Source organism: Mustela putorius, unplaced genomic scaffold (genome assembly GCF_011764305.1).
Source record: "Mustela putorius furo isolate JIRA1106 unplaced genomic scaffold, ASM1176430v1.1 tig00003854_pilon_pilon_pilon, whole genome shotgun sequence".
NCBI lineage: Eukaryota > Metazoa > Chordata > Mammalia > Carnivora > Mustelidae > Mustela > Mustela putorius.
Window position 1 is genome coordinate 8529101 of NW_025422006.1, and position 23332 is coordinate 8552432.

General features: G+C 39.1%; 1 protein-coding gene across 3 annotated transcripts in view; it reads left to right on the forward strand.

Moving 5' to 3' along the window:
- The window catches only part of SMC5 (structural maintenance of chromosomes 5), a 96920-nt gene extending 86748 nt beyond the window's left edge, over positions 1–10172 (forward strand). Inside the window, exons 18-25 of one of the 3 annotated variants that reach the window (XM_045065087.1) lie at positions 900–1025; positions 3691–3735; positions 4146–4241; positions 4675–4779; positions 4994–5113; positions 6315–6494; positions 6577–6672; positions 7778–10172. In XM_045065087.1, the coding sequence (XP_044921022.1) occupies positions 900–1025; positions 3691–3735; positions 4146–4241; positions 4675–4779; positions 4994–5113; positions 6315–6494; positions 6577–6672; positions 7778–7921 (912 nt within the window). In that variant the 3' untranslated portion in view covers positions 7922–10172. The remainder of the gene's footprint in view (positions 1–899; positions 1026–3690; positions 3736–4145; positions 4242–4674; positions 4780–4993; positions 5114–6314; positions 6495–6576; positions 6673–7777) is intronic. The other 2 variants (XM_045065089.1, XM_045065088.1) reach the window with 2 other exon arrangements.
- Positions 10173–23332: the final 13160 nt, after the last annotated feature.

Genomic DNA, 23332 nt, shown 5'->3' on the forward strand with positions numbered 1-23332 from the left:
CACACTCTTTAAAGGTTCTCTTCACATTCATGTGCTCAGTTTTCAGATAGGAAGCCTATGTACTATGTGTTTCAAATTGTATTAGAATATAATTATATATATATAACTAAGTTAAACTTTTCAGAAAAAAGCAAATTTAAATTTCAAAGGTCAGGGGACACCTGGGTGGCTCAGTCGGATAAGCATCTGCCTCTGGCTCAGGTCATGATCCCAGGATCCTGGGATCTCAGTGGGGAGTCTGCTTCTCCTTCTTCCTGTGTGTGTGTGTGTGCTTACTCTCTTTCTCTCTCTCTCTCCCCCTCAATAAATAAATCTTAAAAAAAAAAAAAAGATTAATTTCAGAGCTCTTAAGGATTAATGTCATATGATATGCTGATAATATTTCAAAGTGTAAGTTCAAATTTAAACTTTCTAATCTTGGTCATGATTTTTGAGGTATGGCTTTTAGAGGATGTGCTTCTTAAAATTCAGTTGTTGATGTACAGGCATACCTTATTCTGTTACTCTTCACTTGACTATACTTAAGATCTGGTATAATATTCCATTATTATGTCTATTATGGTGACCTGTGATCCGTGAGTGGCTTTGCTGAAAGCTCACATGGTGGTGGTTAGCATTTTTTAGCAATGAAGTATTTTTTAAGTGAGGTGTGTACATTTTTTTAAGACATAATGCTATTGCACACTTACTAGACTACAGCATAGTAAATGTAACCTTCACACACACTAGGAAACTAAAACATTCACTGCACATGCTTTACGGTCTTGGTTCCTTTATTGAGGTGCTCTGGGACTGAATCCACAGGGTCCCCAAAGTACGCCTCTAATGTGGTTTAATGACGTAGTCTTCTGACATAACGGTAACCTACAAATTATCAAAACTTCTTTTTCTCGCAATAGCAACATTTCATTGAGCTGGATGAGAGTCGACAGAGGTTACTGCAGAAATGCAAGGAGCTGATGAAGAGAGCTAGGCAAGTATGCAACCTGGGTGCGGAGCAGACGGTTCCTCAAGAATACCAGACAGTAAGTATCACAAGTGTATAAGGCTGCAGGGTCACGTGCTGCTACGTTCTCTGTCAGCTTCAGTGTGCGAGGCGTTGTAACGGCCCTGAGAAACAGAATATGCTGAAAGAAACAGCCCATTTCCCCTGTTTTTAAACTGAGTTTGTATGTGAAGTAATTGTGCTTATGGATTTTCTTTACTGTATTCAAACTTGAGCATCTGTCAGTCCTGGCTTAGTCCTAATGCTACTAAAGCACAGGTAGCCCCTTACCCAGTTACCAGTTCCAGAATGTTCATTCTTCCCATAAAAGGCTTTTTTTCCTAACCTACCTGTAAGAGGTAGGGTCAAGTGGAGTGTAATTTTTTTTATAGAAACCTAGCATTGGCAATTGGTGTATAAGAAATGGTAAACAGAAGTGGTATTTATTTAAAAAGGCAAAGTGAAAATGTCTTTCCAGAAAATAGGGTGTTTATTTAGGGTTTGAGGAGACCCAGATCTTTGGGTCTAACATCTGTTGGTAAGAAAAGGAGAACAGAGGCTTTCCTCCTTTCCTTTTTATTTTCTGTGCTGACATTCTGTTTGGTTAGTAAAAGGAGATGCTGCCTTATTAATTATGTGGCCCTGTGACCCCAAGTGTTAGTAAGGATTGTACCTTGCCTAACATACCACCTCTGAATGTCAAAATAAAAGAAGAAACTAGAAAATGAATTTTTAGAGGAAGTATTTTATTTTAATTTCAATAGGTAACAAATGTGTATTTCCCTATTTCAATAGTTAATGTCTAATCTCTTTCAATAGCTAATGATGTGTCTGAAAAAAAGTTTGGATTAAATTTTTAAATCCTCAGAGATCTTACTCTATTATATCAGACAGATACCCCGGAGAGTGGTTCTATTTTAGGTACATAGTAGGGATTTAGTAGAAACATATATAAGACAAATCGAGTGGCTCTTATTTCTAAAAATATATTAGAACTTCTCCCAAGTACATGGAATTGTCATAAAATAAATAATAGTAGATATCTGTAATGTTTTGTTCTTTCAGAGAATAATATGGTTCTATCCTTGATAAGTTGTATTGTTTTTGAAAAAAATTAGAAGATAATTCAATTATTATGAATGTTCAGGCACTGAACAAGACAGATACTCCTCTACTAAAGTTTATATTCTCGTCTGGAGGGAGGGGCAGATAAATTAAAAAACAGAGACCATGTCGTCTTATCAAGAGGTGCTAAGAAGAAAAACAAAACAAGGTAAGAGGATAGTGCCAGGGGAGTCTCCTTCGAGAAGATACTATTATGGAGGATTCCTGAATGGAGAGAAGAAATTAGTCAAGTGAGAGTTTGAAGGAAAAGTTTTCCAGGCAGAGCTAATCACTGCATACAGAGCCCCGGGGGCGGAAGTACACAGGGCGTGTCTCACGTGAAGGAAGAAATACTCCGTCCGGCCCAGACAGGATCATCCGGGCACGAAGGACGGTGGAAATCAGAGCAGAAGGAGCGTAGGTTGTATGTGGAGACAGAACCCACTGGAAGATTGTCAAGAGGACTGATGGGACTGGCTGAGCGTGTAGCACGCGCTGACGGCCCGGTGGGGAATCCAGCAGGGACAGAAGAATGAAAGCAAGGAGACCCTTGAGAAGATGATCGCTTTGGACCAGGCCGGAGAGATGAGGAGCCTGAAGCAGTACTGGGGCGGGGCGGGGGGAGTGGAGTTGGCCAATATGAGGATCTTTTTGAGACCGTCAGCAGGACTGGCTAACGGATTAGAGGGAAGGGGTGAAAGAGAGAACCAGCCCCTGTGTTCTGCCGTGGACTGAGACGAAGAAGATTGAAGAAGAAATAGATTGGCTCAAAGTGGTGGGGAGGGTAGGTGACACGAAGATTTCTCTTGGACCATCTTCAACGGAAGACGCGTACTGGGGATTCACTGAAGATGCCGAGAGCATGTTCAAGCACAGGGAGAGCTCAGTGGACAAGCCAATCAGCAACGGACACTTCGTATCTGAGGGCCTGTAGAAGCTGAACTGCTTTCTGAACAGATAGAAGACAACGATTAAAATGTTAGAGTCATGTCGTATTGCAGGATCTTTTTCAGAGTTTCAAGATTGATTTTGTACCTCGTGTTGTATTAACTATGCAGGTGGTGTCGGCAAATCCGTGTTCTGCTTTCCTCCCAGATAAAAAGGTGTCTGTTCTGACTTGGTTCTAGGACCTGGACTCAGAAGGTAGTACGGCTGACCCTCGACCAACATGGGTTTGAACTGCATTGTGAATTTTTTTTCAACAAATACAGTACTATCAATATATTTTCTTTTATGTTTTCCTTGGTAACATATCCTTTTCTCTAGCTTACTGTATGAGTACAGTATGTAAAATACGTAACATACAAAATACATGTTACCTCACTGCTGATGTTCTCGGGAAGGCTTCCAGTCAGCAGTAGCTATCAGTAGCTACGTTTTGGGGGCGTCAAAAGTTAGTTATACATGCGTTTTTGACGACACAGTGGGGCTCAGTCCCCCTAACCCTGTTGTTTGAGGGTCAGCTGTGCTACGGTGAAATTCTGTCAAAGTAATTGGATTCTTAAGATGCTTTTGTCATTCTTCGTAAGTACAGTATAAAGTTCTAACTTCTTGCTCTCTTTCAATGCCCCACATATTCTGGACCCATTCTACCAATTCAGCAAGTACCCACCATTCCAAATGGACACAACTCCTCACCCCCCATGGTATGCCGCGCTTTCTTTTTTCCAAGCTCCTGTTCCCCTCTGCCTTGCTTTCCCTCCGCTTCTTGCTTAAAGGCCCACAGACTTCTGGGAAAGTGAGGCCTCTCAATTCTCTTAACTCTCTGTAGCTCCTCTAGCATGAACTGGTATTTCCCTTCTGTAAGTCCCATAGCCTGTAGGGTAGAACTGCTTACTTTAATACTCAACACCAATACTCAGTCTTAAGGTGTTTTCCACTGTTACTAAGTATAAGCTTTTTGAAGGCAAAAAAAACCCTGTTTAATTCCTTTGATTCCTTGTGTGCTAGCATGCTGTTGAACACGTAGTACTTACTCAGCAGAATATTTAACTGTTCAAGTTAAACTGCTTTTGCTCGACTATTTGTAATTACAGACCATTTTCTTCTTCTTTAGGCTTTCCAGGATCTTCCAAACACATTGGATGAAATTGATGCTTTGTTAACTGAAGAAAGATCAAGAGCCTCTTGTTTCACGGGACTGAATCCTACAGTAGGCCTCTTTTCTTACTGCCTGCCTCAAGCACAGCCACCCCCTCCCCATGCACACCGCGCACGCGCGCACCCTTCCCTCCAGTACTCTCCTCCCACTCTGTACTAGAGCTCTTGGTAATAATAAGCTAGACAGCAGGAACAATGTGCTTTAAATGCCAGATTCTGAATCTATTAGAATTTTAAATAGACTCTTCCTAAGGAACACACTGTTCTGTGCCTTTCCTTTATAAAAAGAATCGTTGGGCTAACCTGAAATACTGCAGTGTATTTTTTCAAGGATAAAAAACCCGTTCAGTAGAAGAACATTAATTAATGGCATACAAACAATGCAACACAATTGGCATTTTCTGTTAGTGCTCTAATTGATGCAAAATTTCCCGTGATGTTATCCTTTGGTAGATTTATCTTAAATGCTTTTTTTTCCCTGCCAGGTCGTTCAAGAATACACAAAAAGAGAAGAAGAAATAGAGCAATTAACTGAGGAACTAAAGATAAAGAAAGTTGAACTGGAGAAATACAGGGAAAGCATTTCACAGGTAATTATTTAACCTTTACCTTTTCTCTCTATCACATGCTTATCGTGTATCGAATGGGAGTGTGGAATAATGCAACCTGAACCGACAGGCTTCTGAGAACAGATGCAGTGTGTGTGTTCTCATGACTCGGTTGGTACTGAAATGGTTTTGTGGACAATCTTCTGTCAATGCAGTAAGCCTTTAAATTGTGCTTTTATATTGAATTGATTTGCAGGTAAAAGAAAGGTGGCTTAATCCTTTAAAGGAGCTCGTGGAAAAAATTAATGAAAAATTCAGCAATTTTTTCAGTTCCATGCAGTGTGCTGGAGAAGTCGATCTACATACAGAAAACGAGGTAACGCCGCATTTGAAATGTTTCCTGAAGTGATTGTAATTAGATGCTAACAGTATGGACAATTGCTTATTCTGAAGTTTTACCTGTGAAAGCTATGCTTCCTAAAAAATTGTCCAGAGGAAGGAAAACACCACCTCTAGGAGCCCATCACTTTTTCGGGGTGGCGGGGCATTTGAGACAAGTCCCTAAGGCTTTACTAAAACTATAGATAGGTAATGGTTATTCAGCTGTGAATGATTTGCTTTAGAAATTTACCACTGTCCCCAGCAGAAGAGTCCTAAAGAGATCGGCAAACGTCACTGAAATATAGTATCAGTGGTTTCATTTTTTTAATCAAGATTTTAAGAGTACCCAGAAATGAAAATATTTGGAAATTTGTTAGTAATTCCTTGAGCTGTAAGTTAATGAATTGCAAAGGGTAGGTAAAATAATTTCCATTCAGAAATGTGTAAAGTGACAAACCTGGGCTTTGCTTTAAGGTCACTGAGGATGAGAGGGGAGAGCCAGAGCTGACACCGGAGTGGTCCCGTGCTGTGCGCAGTTGACGCTGAGCTTATTTTAGTGTTCTCTCTAGTTTTGTGTATGTCAAAAAATTTCCCCACTAAGTTTTTTTTTTCCCTTAGGACAGAAATGAAGACAATAAAAGATCCTTTTCCTTCACAGCTTAACATCTTTGTATTTCAGCTTGTATGCAATTCTGCATGTACGCTACGTGCGTGGCTAGAGAGCAGGGTAGTGCCTCAGGAGCCTTGCCCCACGACTGCTTCCCCTGGCTGATGAATGGCCAACGTTATCTCACTTGGTGAGACGGGAGATTCTGCCCCAGCGATGTCGTCTGCAGTCCTGGGGCTCTTACAGTGCAGGGACGGAGTGTAGTAACAAGTATCATTTATAGTGAACTGCCCACGTGCCAGGCCCTGTGCCGCAGCACTTGAAAGCGTGTTAGCACCTTCCAGCTTCTCAGTTACTGTATAAAGCAGGTTCTTCGACCAACTCTTCCTTACGATTAAACTCAATAAAGTATCAAAGAACTAGTCGTTATCCACATGCCTTGAGGGATCTTCACGGGTCTATTCAGACAAAACTCCTTTCACTAAATTTAAATTGTTTTCTTATCATTGATTTATTCAGTCTATTTTCAAATAGCAGTAGGAAATTGCTGGAGCCAACCATAACCTGTCAGCGCTGTCCCGTTTTACAGGAGGACTACGATAAATATGGAATTCGAATCCGTGTCAAGTTTCGCAGCAGCACGCAGCTGCACGAGCTGACGCCGCACCATCAGAGCGGCGGCGAGAGAAGCGTCTCCACCATGTTGTACCTGATGGCTCTGCAGGAGCTGAATCGGTGTCCGTTCAGAGTCGTCGATGAAATCAATCAGGTGTGGTGCTTTTCCTTTTCCTGGGGCTTTCTTGCAGCTTATAACCGATTTAAATGTATTCATTGTGATTGTCATTGTTTAGGGAATGGACCCGATCAATGAGCGGAGAGTGTTTGAAATGGTTGTAAATACTGCTTGTAAAGAAAATACATCTCAGTACTTCTTTATTACACCAAAGGTAGGTAATAAGTCATCTACGAGCGCTCATTGTACTCAGAAGTCCCCGGTGGCCTCATCATGGAGCAGACTATGGCCCGATAGATCAGTATGCGCAGAAACACTCCCAGAGAAGGACTAACAAGATGACCGTATTATTTATATAAAGGGGACAAGTTCCAGTGCCATACTCAATCAGAAACCTTATTATTGGAAGAAGAAATGTAAGAGGCATAGAATTATGTTCTGGAACCAAGATTTCCTCCCTGCTTTTGGCACTTAACTCTTCATTTAGAGAAGTTCCTCTTTTAGCACTTTTTACAAGAGGCAGGAGAACACAAACCCTAGGGGTCCGGTGCTTCACATTTGTCTGGGACAGCACTGCCCGGGTGCAGGGTAACACTGAAGTTACTCTGACCTCTCCTCTCCTCCAATTAACTTGGATAAAAACACAATTATCGTTACAGAGAATTTTCCATTCTAGAGCTAGAACCATGACAGCAGGAAATTTTCTTTTGTGACCTCTTATACTGTGGCTAAGGTGTAAGACCAGTATACTCAAAGACATGTTTGTTAATATTATCAGATTTTTTTTAAACCCAGTAGGCATGAAAAATTTCACTGGAGAGCCCATCTCAAATGCACATTTTTATTGAATGGTAGCATCTATCTTCTTTGTCCAGCAGATACCCTCTGGAAGAGCCAGATCTGTTAGTACTCTGGTGTTTACCAAACCCCCTGGCCTCGAAGCCCTCCCTCTGGCACACACCTTGCAGGCTGCCAGTCTTTCACAGACCCTTCGAGCTGCTCGCGAACTGTTCGTGGATACATAAAGTAGGAATCCTCAGAAAATTCTGAAGGACATACTTCCAGGGTCAGCCTGGGAAATTGTAGGATCTAATTTGGCCTGGGACTGCTGACCAGGCCTTGGTGTGGATCCTTCAGGCCAGGCGTCAGGTGTGGCAGTTCCAGTAAGGACCACTGTGGGGGGCTGTGTGTGTTGAGTTGCCAGCCTCCTAGGTGTGTCATTAGTGTTAGAAATAGCATTTGACTTGACACATGTCAGTATGGCAAACTGTACTTCTTAATGTATGGCATTATAGGACCATCTGTTTTCACACTTACAGCTCCTGCAAAATCTTCCTTACTCTGACAAGATGACCGTGTTGTTTGTCTACAATGGCCCTCATATGCTGGAACCTAACAGATGGAATTTAAAGGCTTTCCAAAGGCGGCGGCGCAGGATCACATTCACCCAACCTTCTCAGTAAAAGTGAAGGGCAAGAACTTTGGAATTTTTTTGGTTAAATCCTGTTTATAAGTATGGCTCACCTGAATAAAAGGAGATTCATTAAGACTAAGAGATGGGTCATTTTTGGAAGCCTGCTGTTAAATGCAAAGGGTTGATGAACGGACACCATAGTAACGCCTTTCCGTGGAACCTCATCTGATAGGTTCAACAGAAACTGAAGACTTACTTTCTCCTAAGTCGTTGGCCCTCTGACCACAAGTCAGTGGGTTCCCATGGCAAAAGGTACTTACTTAGTATTCACATCACAGGTACCGGGGAAGGGGTTACCTGTCACAGGAAGTGTGCTTGACCTGGTAATTCTGAGCTTTAATTCCAGAGGAACTTTAATTACTCTCAGAGTCTAAAGCGGACTCTACAGCTCAATCATAGTTTCCTCCCAGTGTTATATTTAATTTTTTAAAAATTGATATGGAAATGTCTAGACTAATGTATAATAATAATTTATGAAAGATCTATTCATTTCTTCCTATTAAAGAGGATTACCTTATCTCCACTAGGAAATGGGATTTTATGGGCCTTTGAAAAGATTTTACAAAACTTGCCACTGTAATTGTATTGGGATCTCTAGGGGAAAACATACTGGGCTTCAAAAATGGTAGCAGAACGTCTCTGAAATGATGCCACAAGGTGGCCACTAGATGATGCAAGGAGCAACCAGAAGATTGACAGAAAAGAAATCAAGTGATAAGGGTTTTTAAAGAATAACCCTGTAAAGCATGTGTGGGGTTTGTTTGGGGGTTTTGGTTTTTTTTTTTTTTTTTTTGGTTGTTTTTTTATTTAAAGTCAACTGTATTTTACATCTTCAATTTCTAAAAGCATTTTTATAATTATTTTTAGTAAGATTTTTTCTTAAGATTTCATATACTGGTTTCTACAGTTTATATTTGAAATTTCTCAGTGTTATGTCAAGAGTGAGGGAAGCACTGATTTGTTTTAAAACATGTTTCTAGAACCTAAGCTTTTAGGTCCTTCCTTAACAGTGTTGATCCTACCCCATTGTCTTAAAAAAATCTAGTTTAAACTTTTTGAGCAGGAAAGAATTAGATGGGAGAATCATTTGTTTATCTCTGAGTTAATACTAATTAACATTGCCAAAACGAATTCTGTTCTTTAAAAAAATAAAGCTTGTGAGATAGTGGACTAATCCAAGAACATGTCTCTGGACAGCGAATTTGATCTGTGCCAGAAATGACGAAATTATTATTTTTTTGACTTGGTAGCTTCAGTAAATTGAAGAATTCACTTTGGCTTTTGTAGATTCATAAATAGCCATGGAGATTTATATTCTTAATAGGTCAAAAAATAATGATCCATAAGTCTATATACTTGGACATTTTCTCTTTAAAAAGGTATTTTTTTCTTGAAAAAAATTTTAAAAGAGCCTTCTCCTCTTAGCTTAATGCATGTATTATGAAAATATTTTAAAATAACATTTTTACTCGTGTAACAACTCACGTAAACATCGAAAAACTTGGTAACCTATTAGTAAAAGGAGGTTGTTACCAAATGTTGGTTGTTTAATACTTTGATTTCCACCAAAATATCTTTACTAATATGTGCTTACTGTCATTTGTCTATTGTCTGAGTCAGTGCCAGTCATCTTATTTCTGTAAAATGATTATCAGTGTGAAACAAGAGCTTGAAGATGAGGCGTGTTTGCAAAAGAAAAAGGTCAAGTACATTTCAGTTTGCTTTTGCCAGAAATTACTCCATACCTTGTCTGTAAGCATTTTATATTTCTCTATTGGACAAATACTTAGTTTTACATTGGATTTTGAGCTGTAAAGGAAAAATTATGTATCATTTTAAGAAAATAAGCCTAACACATGATATTCTCAGCCACTTAAAACTTCATATATTTTCTGCAGAGGTTGATTTCTAATTACATACAAATTGTAAAAACGCCAAGTAAAAGTCTGATTTGATGAATAAAATATTTAAAGAGAAAATCTTCATTGATTTGCCTAAGGAGAGAGTCTCTATTCACAGATTTTTAGTGTTCAAAGTAAAAAGTAAAGATTTTTTTGCTGCTTTCTGATTGTCTTTTGGACATGTGCTTATTTTCTTTGGAGTATGAATCTTTAGTATGTGGAAAATGTAATTTTGTCCTACTATAGTGTGTGTCTGTGTGTATGTATGCGTGTGTATCACTGGGGGAAAAATCGCTGTGGGAAATGCTACTTTGTTGGTAATAAATGCATATTTTCATATTCTTTTGGTGTATGTTATTTTGAATGAGAACTGTTTTTACACTTTCAGCCTTCTTAAGAGTCATTCTGGTTTTTACACTTACTGAAAAACAAGTCTGTTCAGTGTGCCTTTGCTGGTCCGTCCATGGTCAAAAGCATGGAAGTTCTTGTCTGCCCGCAAGGGAATTACAGTCTCATCACAGCACTGAACACAGTGAAAAATGTTTTAGCCATCTCAGGAAGCCAAGGTACAACACAAGTGTAAACACTCTTAGATTGAAACGCTAGATTTGCTTAAAAAAAAAAAAAAAATTCACAATAGTCTTTTTGTCTTCATACATTAAGCTGCTATCTTGACTCAGTTTCCTTATTGTGAAATGATAATACTGCATTCACAGCGTTGTCAGAGGGAGCAGATCAGGTAAGGGGTCTCTCATGAGGACACCTGGCATCCTAGTGTACACTTTATCAATGTTGGCTCTAATTTTTTTCCAGCTTTATTGCAGTTTGTATTTAAATTTAAAAAAAATTTTTTTTAGAGGGAGAAGGAGCACAAGTGGACGGGGCAGAGAGGGGAGGAGAGAAGCAGCCCAGCAAACTGCACTAAGCACAGAGTCCAATGCGGGGCGCAATGCCACAACCCTGAGATCACAGCCTGGGCTGAAACCAAGAGTCGGACGCTTAACCGACTGCCACCCAAGCACTCATTGTGTTTTAAATCTTAAATGTTATACACTATGTATTTTATACATCAAGATCTGAGAATTCCCACTTAAGAACAGTTAATGTGGTGTTTTTATTCTGTTTACGGATTGTATCTGTTGTTCCAAGGACATAGACACCTATTGGTTTTGACTAAGCCTTTCTAAGTACAGATAAAATTGTCCTACATGTTCATGAAATTTGAATTTATTGGTATCCATATCTTCAGAGTAGTTCATCTCATTTCTTTATAGTCACACCATATATTTTGGAAAACTTGTAATTAATTGCAAATTTGGAGGATTTGACTCTCTTTTGACAGTTCCGGCATATTTCTTATTCCCAGTGGAAAATTGGGATTTCTGGGGTTTTTGGTTGTTGAGATAGAACTATTCACTCCTTGCTCCAAAGTAAGCAAGGGGTTAAACAAAGCTGGCTTTAAAAACAAAAAAAAACCAAATCTTCCAAAGAGAACAAACAGGGCTGTTCTGTTCAGCTCCCTTCTAAGGGGATTTGGTGAAGCTGAGCTCTGGCTCGGTATTGGCTGTTCTGGGGCAACTCACAAACATGAAGATGTTCTCCCGCCATAAATACCACCTTACCTATCTGATCATCCTATAGTCAAGTTTCATTTCCTTTTGCTTCTCAAGAGCATGCTTCTACACGTGGTCCGTGTCCAGGCCTATGCGTTAAAGTGCCCCCTTGGCACCCCGACCCTCCAGTCTCTCGTACAAGTCCTGCCAATACTAAGGAGTGGGTTCAAACACCATTTCAGAATAAAAGATTCAGGACAAACTGTCCAATGAATGTTGTGATAGAATAATTTTAAATTCTTTTCATATTATTTTTAAAATCTTAATTTAGTCCCAGTGATCTGGGTGACATGTTGCATTCTTCGCTTTCCAAATACTTGGCAACAATCCCCCACGTGGCTTAGATCATCCTCTTTTCACTATCTTAAGTCCTGAAAAGAAAGCATTTGAGTGATTTAGGCTAGCACTGCTAAGCCTGGTTATTTTGTAAACTAGAGGGAATAGTAATTGGTTTATAAGCTGTATTATACTTTCAAAGTGTTTCCACCCAACAACCCTCTACTGTAGATTAATGGAAACTTCGCAGTGTTAAAACTTTTTCCAGCTTTTACTGTCAGTAAATGGCAGAGGCGGGGCTGAAGGAACTTGTTTTTCCCAGAATACTGTACTGCCTTTTTAATCCAGGTACCTTGCCTTTTGGACTGTTGGGAGCTATATCATGAACAGTTACTGGTTATGTAATGTACTTGGCTACAGCTAAGTGCTGCTCCAATATGCCCCTGAATTAGGGTACAAATTTTGCAGGAACAAAAACCCAGGTAGATAGAACTTATACAAGATAGACCTTTATTCCTTTCTAACAGAGCTCAGCAGTCTGGGATTTCTCACCCAGTTCATATTTGGCTTCTCTGCCTTTCTCAAGAAATGGTGGGTTCTTTCTCATGGGCCAAGACTGGCTACTCCAACTCTTGCCAACATTTGTATCCAAACAATGAAGAAGGGAGAAAGAGACAAGAGGAAGACATGGCAACCACCCCTCCCCACCTTAAGATCTTATTTGAGAGAGAATGAGATAGCCAGAGTGTGAGCAGACTGCTGAGCAGAGAGCCTGACTTGGGGCTCGAGCACAGGACCCTGGGATCATGATCTGAGCTGAAGGCACCCCCAACTGAGCTACTCAGGTGCCCCAACATGGCTTCTTCTTGAAGAGTATGCAAAAGGCCCGAACTTAGTCACATGGCCTTCAAGAGACTTGACTATGTTAGCTTTAGCTATGGGACTATGTACCTAGTTAAACTCCAGCCACTGTTTAAAGAAAAAAAAAAGGGTGAGGAAGGGGGACAAGAAGGGGAAAGCAAGTCTCTCTCTGATACTCTCAAGTCTTGGCACATCCTTAGCTACTGGGAGCTATTAAAAACCTAATATGCTCCTTGGACAAGCACAAGTATCTGAAAGCAAGAGCTAGGGCAGGATTGAACAGGGTTTATCTCCTACACGAATTAACTTCAAGACTAGGAGAGGTGATTACTTCAGCTAATGCCTAGAAACAGAGAGTCAAGCAAAATGAAGCAACAAAAAAGTATGTTGGAAATTAAAGAACAAGATAAAAACTTAGAGGGGGGAAATGAAATGGCAATAAGTAACCTACCTGTTAGTTCAAAGTAATGGTCATAAAGATGCTTACCAAACTGGGGAGAATAGATGAAAACAGTGACACCTTTAACAAAGAGATGGGAAATATGAGAAAGTGCCAAATAGAAGTTGCAGAGCTGAGGAATACAGTAACTGAACTAAATGATCCACCAGGGGCATTTAACAGATTACATGAAGCAGAAGAAAGGATCAGTGAACTCAAAGACAAAGCAGTAGAACTCACCCAATCAGAGCAGCACAAAGAAAAATGAATGAAAGGAGGAAAGACAGCTTAAGAGATTTATAGGGTGACATCAAATGGATTAATGTTCCCATCATAGGAATCCCAGAAGGAGGAGAGAGAGAGACGGAGCTTTTCCTTGAAAAAAGCAATGACTGAAAATTTCCCTAACCTGGAGAACCAAACAAACATCAAGATCCAGGAAACCCTGAGAGTTCCGAAGAAGATGAACCCAAAGAGACCCACACTAAGACACATCATGAGGATGTCTAAAGTTAAAGATAAGGAGAGAATCTTCAAAGCCAAAAGAAAAAAACAAGCTGTTAATGTACAAGAAAACACTCATTAGACTATCAGCTGATTTTTTTCAGCAGAAATTTTGCAGGCCAGAATAGAGTGGCATGATCTATTTAAAGAACTGAAAGGGGAGGGAGTTGGGGACCCTTCCCAAAATACACTACTCAACAAAGTTATCATTCAGAATGGAAAGAAAGATAAGGCATTTTCCAGACAAGTAAAACTAACAGCTTTCATCACCATCAAACCAACCTTACAAGAAATGTTAAGGGACTTCTATAAAAGCTAAGAAGAAGGGTGCTAATTAGTAACAATATATAAAAGAATAAATCTCACTGGAATGGAAATATAGAGTAAAGGTAGAAGATTAATCACTTTTAAAGCCAGTATGAAGGTTTAAGACCAAAGTGGTAAAAATGACTAGGATTATCATAATTAGTTAAGAGATACGCAAGATAAAAAGATGTAAAATGTGACATTAAAAACTTAAAATGTAGAAAAGAGCACTCATCTGAAGATGAGCATTCAAAGTTAAGTGTTACCAACTTAAAATAGACTGATAGTCGATTTAGGTTTTCTATATAAGCCCGGTGATAAACAAAGCAAAAACCTACAGTATTTAAATAAAAGAATCTAAGCATACCATCACAGAAAATGAACCAAACAACAAAAGGGCAAGAGAAGGAACAGAAGAACTCCAAGAGAGCCAAAAAAAAAAAAGCAAAATGAAACAAGTACATACCTATCACTGATTACTTTAAATATAAGTAGACTAAATTCTACTCAGTAGAGTAGAAAGAGTGACCAAATGCATTAAACAACAACAGGACCCATCCCAGTACTGCCTACAAGATACACACTTTCAGTGTAAGGACGCACAGAGTGGAAGCTAAAAGATGAAGGATTATATTCTACGCAAAAGGAAACTAAAGAGAGCTGGAGTCGCTGTATGTACATTAGACAAAACAGACTTTAAAACAAATAAGACTATAATAAGAGAAAAAGAAAAGCATTGCATGACGATAAAGGAAATCAATTTTTTTTTTTTTAAGATTGTACTCATTTCTTTGACAGAGAGAGAGCGTACCCAAGCAGGGGGAGTGGCAGAGGGAGAAGGAGAGCCCCGACTTGGGGCTGACCCAGGATCCGGGATCACGACCTGAGCCAAATGCAGATGCTTAGACTGAGCCACCCAGGGCCCCAAAGGAATCAGTTCAATTAGACGATACAACATTTGTAAATATTTGTGTACCCAGCATAGGAGCGCATATATATATATATATATATATATATATATATATATGTATGTATGTATAATATATTTATTATTGGAGGAACAGTAATACAGTAACACTTGGGACATTTTTAATACCAACTTACATCAATGTAAAGATCATCTATCTAGGAAATCAATAAGGAAACCACCTTCAACAACACATTAGATCAGATAGACTTAACAGTTACATACAGAATATTCTATCCAAAAGCAACAAAATATACAATTTTATGTGCTCATGGAACATCCCCCCAGGATACATCATGTGTTAGACACAAAAACGAGACAATATCTTTTTTTTTTTTTTTTAATTTGACAGAGAGAGATCACAAGTAGGCAGAGAGAGAGGAGGAAGCAGGCTCCCTGCTGAGCAGAGCCCGATGCGGGACTCGATCCCAGGACCCTGAGATCATGACCCAAGCCGAAGGCAGTGGCTTAACCCACTGAGCCACCCAGGTGCCCCCGACGAGACAATATCTTTAAGAAGACTGAAATATCAAGCATCTTTTCTGACCATACACAGTGGTATGAAATTAGCAATCAATTGCATGGAGAAAACCAGAAAATCCATACATATATAGAGATTAAACAACATGATGATGAACAACAAATGGAACAAAGAAAAAAATCAAAAGGGAAATCAAAAAATACCTTCAGACACATGAAAGCGGACAGAAAACCTGTTCTAATAGGCAAGTTCACAGCAATAAAAGCCTACATAAAGAAATAAGGAGACCCGATAATCTAACTTTTATATCTCAATAAACTCGAAGGAAAGATGAAGTCTCCAGTTAGTAGAAAGGAAGGCATAACAAAGATTACAGCAGAAGTAACAAGATGGCAACGAGTGCATGCCGATCCATGACTCGAAATGTAAATGGACTAAATGCTCCAATCGAAATATCAAGGGTGGCAGAATGGATTGGACAATATATACATATATATATATTGCTGCCTACAAGTGATTCACCTTGGACCTGAGGAGATATTCAGACTGAAATTGAAGGGATGAAAAGCATTTCATGCAAATGGAAGTGGAGGTGGGGAAGCCAGAGTAGATTTTATCAGACAAAATAGACTTTAGGGGCACCTGGGTGGCTCAGTGGGTTAAGCCTCTGCCTTCAGCTCAGGTCATGATCCCAGGACAGTCCTGGGATCGAGCCCTGCATCGGGCTCTCGGCTCAGGAGGGAGCCTGCTTCCCCCTCTCTCTATCTCCGCCTGCCTCTCTGCCTGCTTGTGATCTCTGCCTGTCAAATAAATAAATAAAAATCTTAAAAAAAAAAAAAAGACTTTAAAACAAAGACTATAGCAAGAGACAAAGAAGGACATTACATGATGATGAATCAACCCAAGAGGATATAAGAATTGTAAATATCTACATGCCCAACCCTATAGAACTGAAATACATAAAGCAAATATTAAATGGACATAAGGACAGAAATTAGAACACCCCCCTTTACATCAATTGATAGATCATTCAGGCAGAAAATCAATAAGAAAAGTGTCTTTGAATGACATATTGGGCCAGATGGCTGTAATGGATATATATAGAACATTTCATTCCAAAACAGAATATACATTCTTTTCAAGTGCACACTGAACATTCTCGAGACAGATCACATTTAGGCCTTTAAACAAACCTCGATCAATTTAGGAAGTATGAAATCATATCATGCCTATTTTCTGATCACAACCATTTACTAGAAATCACTTATAGAAAAACTGTAAAAAGTCAAATACGAGGAAGTTAAACATCACCATACTAAGTAATTAATGGGTTAATGGATCAACCGAAGAAAATGAAAAGTACATGGAGACAAATGAAGATGAAAACACAGGCATCCAAGATCTTTGGGACAGCAAAAGCAGTTCTAAGAAGGACATATATAGCCATAGAGGCCTACATCAGGAAATAAGAAAAAGCTCAAACAATCTAACCCTACATCTAAAGGAACTAGAAAAACAATAAGCAAAACCCAAGGTGAGAAGAAAGGAAATAACAGAGATTAGAGCAAAAATAAAGGAGACAATTAACTGATTTTTTAAAAAATCAATTAAACCAAGAGCTGGTTTTTTGAAAAGATAAATAAAATTGATAAACCCTTAGCCAGACTCATAAAAAAACAGCCCAAATGAATAAAATCTGAAACAAGAAACATCACAGAAATACGTAAGATTATAAAAAAAAATACTATAAAAAATTAAATGCCAACAAACCAGGCAACATAGACAAAATGTTAAAGCCCTGAACCTAACTTTCCCAGACTAAATCAGGAGGAAACAGAAAATCCAGACAAACCAATTACTACTAATAGAATTGAATCAGTAATAAAAGAAAGAACAAGATGGATTCATGGATGAATTCTACCAAACATGCTATAAACTGCATCATCTACACAGTACGGTCCTGGCACAAAACAACATACTGATCAACAGAACGGAATAGAACCACAACTATAAGGTTAGTTAATCTACAACAAGGAGGGCAAGAATATGTAAGGGGGGAAAGACAGTCTCTTCAATAGATCGTGCTGGGAAAACTGAACAGCTACATGCAAAAGAATGAAACTGGACCACTTTTTCACACCCTACACCTAAAATAAAAACACTAAAAATAGATTTAAGGCCTAAATGTGAGACCTGAGACCATTAAACTCCTGCAAGGTAACAAAGGCAGTAATTTTTCTGACATCAGCTGTAGCAACATTTTTCTAGATATAGCTCTTAAGGCAAGGGAAACAAAAGCAAAAATAAAGTATTTGGACAATATCACAATAAAAAGCTTTTGCTAATGATGAAGGAGATCACTAAAAAACAAAAGGGCAAAGTACTGAATGGGCAAAAATATTTGCAAGGGATATATCCAATAAAAGGTTAACATCTAAAATCTATATAAAGATCTTATATAACAACAACACAACAGACAATCCAATTAAAAAATGGGCAGAGGACCTAAATAGACATACTAGATGGCCCACACAAGAAAAGATGCTCTGCCTCACTTATCACCAGGGAAATGCAAGTCAAAACTACGAGATATCGCCTTATGCCTGTCAGAATGGTTAAAATAAAAACCAGAACAAGTAACAAGTGCTGATGAAGGGAGAAAAAGAAATCTTCATACACTGTTGGTGGAGATGTACATTAGTAGAGTGGAAAACAGAATGAAAGTTTCTCAACAAATTAAAAATAGAAATACCACATGATCCAATAAATCCACCACTGGATATTTACTGAAAAAAAAAAAAAAAATGAAAACACCAACCCAAAAAGACATCTGCACCCCTCTATGTATTGCAGAATTATTTACAATAACCAAGATAACAATAGAGCCAGAAAACAATAACAAATGAAACAAGTACAAGTTTGTACAAGTACAACCTGTGTCCACTGACAAATGAATAAAAGCGATGTGAGATTTATAAATATATCTGTATATAGATATCTATATACAACACACACGATAGAATATTGCACAGCTGTAAAAAAGGATGAGATCGTGCTATTTGCAACAACAGGGATGGACCTAGCAGAGAAATAAGGGAAGTAGGTTCGACAGAGAAAGAGACACCATAGGACTTCACTAATCTGAAGAATCTAAAAAAAACCAAAAACCAAAAACCAAATGCATAAACAAACAAAAAGCAGAATCAGATCTACAAATATAGAAAACTAATGGTTGTCAGAGGGAAGGTGGTGGGGGGAATGAGCAAAATGGGTGAAGAGCAGTGGGAGGTACAGGCTTCCAGTTATGAAGTTCTGGGAAGAAAAGGCACAGCACAGGGAGCAGACTCAGTGATGCTGTGATAGTGCTGTGTGGTGCCAGAGGGTGGTTATACCTGTGGGGGCCACAGCACACTGTAGAAACTTGTCAAGGTACTATGTTGTGCACCTAAAACTTATGTTATAATGTATATCAATTATACTTAAATAAAAGAGAAGAAATTAAATAAAGAAAATCAGAAATGAAAGTTGGTGTTACAGCTGGTACCACAGAAGCACAAAGGACCAGAAGGGCTAGTACAAGCAAATGTATGAGAAAACACAGGACAACACAGAAGAAATGTCTAAGTTCCTAGAAAGATATCACCTGGTAAGACTGAATTATGAAGGAATAGAAAATCTGAACAGACCAACTACTAGTAAGGAGATTGAATCAGGAATTAAAAACCTAAAATCCAGGATGAGACAGCTTCCCCAGTGAATTATATCCCAATTCAAAGAATTAATACCAATCTTTTTCAAACTCTCCCAAAACCCAGAAGATGAGGGAATACTTCCAAACTAATTTTAGGAGGCCAGCATCACATGGATCCAGTATCAGACAAGGACATGACAAGAAAAGAAAATTACAGGCCAATATCCCTGCTGTGAACATAGATACAAGAATCCTCAACCAAATATTAACACATCAAATTCAACAATACACTGAAAGGATCATACACCATGATCGAGTGGGGTTTATTCCAAAGGATGGTTCAACATCTGCACATCACTCGATGGGACAGAGCACATTAACAAAATGAAAGATGTATGATCGTCGGGATAGATTCAGAGAAATCATTTAACAAAATTCAACATTCATGTGTGATTAAAAACTCTCAACCAAGTGGTTATAGAGGGAACGCACCCATAACAGAGGCCGCGTATGACCAGCCTGTAGCTAACATCATACTCCATGGTGAAAATCTGAAAGTTTCTCCTGCACAGTCAAGAACAAGACTGGGATGCCTGCTCTAGCCAGTCTTATTCAATATGGTACTGGAGGTCCTAACTAGAACAAGTAGGCAAGAAAAATGAACAAAGCCTTACGAACTGGAAAGGAAAAAGTGAAGCATTTGTCTATGATGTGATATTATATACAGAAAACCCTAAAGACTGTATCACAAACTGAGAATAAACAAATTCAGTAAAGTTGTAGAATCTGAAATCAATACACCAAAATTTCTGGCCTTTTATACACTGATAATGAATATCAGAAAGAGAAAGTAAAAAAATGATACCATTCATAATTGCTCTAAAAAGAATAAAACGCCTTGGAATAAACTTAACTCAGGAGGTTAAGAGGCTGAAAACTATGAGACGTTAATGGAAGAAATTGAAGATCTCACTCACACACACACACACGGAAAGATTTCATGTTCATGTGTTAGAATAATTAGCACTATTAAAATGTCCCTATCACTTCAAAGAACCTTTATTCAATGCAATCCGTATCCAAATTCCGATGGCATTTTCTACAGAATTAGAATCAACAATAAAATTTTATGGAATTTTATTCCTAAAATTTTAAGGGATCACAAAAGATGCTCAGTAGCCAGAGCAATCTTGAGAAAGAACAAAGCACCTGGCTCCCTTGTTTCAAACTGTACCACAAACATTGACATAAAAACACATCAGTGGAACAGAATAGAGACCTCAGAAATAAACCTACTCATACACAGTCAATTCAGTTATGACAGAGGCAAGAATATACAATGGAGAAAGGTCAGTCTCTTTGACAAATGGTGCTGGGAAGACTAGAGCACTTTCTTAGGCCATACACAAAAATTAACTCAAAATGGATTAAAGACTTGAATAAAAGACCTGAAATCATTAGACCTCCCCATCAAAACAAAAACAAAAACAAAAATATCCACCAACAACATGGGCATAGGTGTTGGTGGTGATATTTTGAATTTGACACCAAAAGTAAAAGCAACAAAGGCAAAAATAAGCAAGTAGGACTAACCTCAAAGTAAAAATCTAAACAGCCAACCATCAATAAGATGAAAAAGCAGCCTAGTGAATGCTAGAAGATATTTATAGAGCATCTATCTGATTAGGAGTTAATATCCAAAACACACACAGAACACATACAACTCCACACCAAAACCAAACAAAAAATGGGTAAAAAATGGGCTGAAGTTGTAGGCATGTGTTTTTCCAGAGATGACATACCGTTGACCAACAGACACAAAGAAATATGCCCAACATCACTAATCATTGGGAAAACGCAAACCAAAAACCTCACACCTATTCAGATTGTTAGAATCAAAAAGACAAGAAATACAGTGTTGGCAAGAGTAGGGAAGATATGGGACCCTTTTGCTCTGTTGGTGGGAATGTAAAATGGTTCCTCAAAAAAAAAAAAAAATATATATATATATATAACTACCCTATTATCCAGCAATTCCACTTTTGGGTATTTATGCGAAGAAAACGAAAACACTTACTCAAAAGGATGTCTGTAGTTCTACGGTCATTGCTGCATTATTTACAATAACCAAGCTTTGAAGACAACCTTATTGTCCATCAATAGGTGAATGGACAAATAAATTATACGTATAGACGCAATGGGGTATTATTCGGCCTTTAAAAATAATGAAATCTTGCCATTTACGACAACATGAGTGGAACTTGAGGGCACTACGCTAAGTGATATAAGACCAAGAAAGACAAAGGCCCATGGGGAGCTAGAAACCAAAGCCAGCCTCACGGATGCAGAGCATGGACGGGAGAAGCTAGAGGGGAGGGGTGGGGGGGGGTAGGAGAAATGGGCGAAGGAAGGCAAAAAGTAAAAAATAATAATTAAAAATAAATAAAAATAAAAGTAAACAAACTTGGTCTATGAAGGTATTTTCAGTTGCACCCCAGGGCCGCCCAGTGGCTCCATTGGTTGCGGGTCTGACTCCTGATTGCCGCTCAGGGTGCGGTCTCACGGTCCCGAGACCGAGCCCTGTGTCTAGGCTGAGCTTCCTGGGGATTCTGCTTCTCTCTGTCTGCTCCTCCTCCCACTGACACTCGCTCTCTCTAAATTAAATGGACACATCTTTAAAAATATAAAAAATAAAGTGTACCGCAAAGATATTTTGAGGTGTAGTAATGGCATACAGACCGAACACTGCTGGCATTGAGAAGGTTTGGGGTCTGAGAAATGGGAAGGCTTTGTGAAGATATGGAACATGGGTATTCATGGTGGACACACCAAACAGGCAGGCAAGCTACACGGGCTGATTATACAAGTGGAAAGATATTCATGTCATCAACAATTTATGTTATTTCCAGCCGATCCAAGGCAATTCCATCACATAGAATTCTTAGGAATTTTGTTTGTCATAACCCAAGCTCAACATGGATAAGAGCTATTCCCCCACAATCTTGTTTACAGATACAATGAAAGTAAGTCTTAGATAATTCTGCCAGTCATAGACATTTGGGATGATTATTATTTTGTTATTTATGTCATAGACATTTATTAAGCGTTTGTCACAAGGAAGTATTGAACTGTTCTTGTACTGAACTTTCCATGTACAGTGAAGTTCTACCTAGCTTTTACTCTTTTGGAGGATTTGATCATACTTTGCATGAAAGGTTCACTTATACCAGATGTGATAATATTCCTTTACTGGAAAAACAACAAGATATCCTTAGACCAATTTCCAGTCCAAAGTTTGCTAGGGACTCAAGCTTTGGGAACCATCTCTGAGTAAAGAATCTGGAGCTTGCTGGATTCTTAAACCCAGTTCACAAAATAATTGGGAATATTTGAACATTTTAGCTAAGCTATTAATGCATATGTTGGAGACCTTTAATTTCTCAGCGAGAGCTCATTCTGAACATTCATCATGTTAATTACGAGCTATCAATTTAATAAAAACCCAATTTTGACGCTCTGTGCTAATTAACAAAGCATCTGTCTGGTTTTAATCAATATACAGATAGTAGATCTGTATACTCTGGGGCGGGCTCTCTGCTCAGAAGGCTCAAGTACACCCTCGTTAAGCCAATGGATACACACGCTATCACGGTGCCCAGGCAGAACACCTGAAAGGAATTTTACATGGAACAGCGGCCAAAGGCCGTGCTGGAAAAATCGTTTATAAAGGTAGGGTGGAGCAACATAATGCAGAATAAGGCACAGAATTTTCTTATTACATTGTCTTGTTGTTGCAGCAGGAGAATAACACAACCAGAACTTAAGCCCAGGAGGGCTCTTTAGGCCGTCAGTTTCAGGGGAAGGAAACCAGGGCACGAGAGAAAGCACGTAGATGCATAAGGAAGACCGAACAGTTGCTGTGCTAAGAATAGAAGTAGAGAAGTAGAGGAAAAGCACAAACGCTATTTATACAGAGAATATATGAAAATATTGATCGTGCTTCCCATTTGTGTCATGTTTGGTCTTTCACGGATCTCCTTTAATTTGGAGAGAAACTGTAGAAAATGAATATTTTCTCGGTGTTAGGGGACTCAGAGTCCTCAGATGGACTTGGCCACCCTCATCAGCCTAGTGCAGCGCAGGAGCTGGGGCTCCGAGGCAGGGGTGCACTGAGGGGTGCAGGGAAAGGCGACACGCGAGAAGTAGGCACCTGGGGACAGAGACGCGCATGAGCTGTCGGTGACAGGTGCTGGCCCCAGGATAGATGGTGCTGAATCGCTCACCACTAAGTAAGATCCCTTCTGACCTAGAGTCCGCCCACCGGAATGGAGCCTGCCTATTCTCCCCTGGGATTTCCAAGC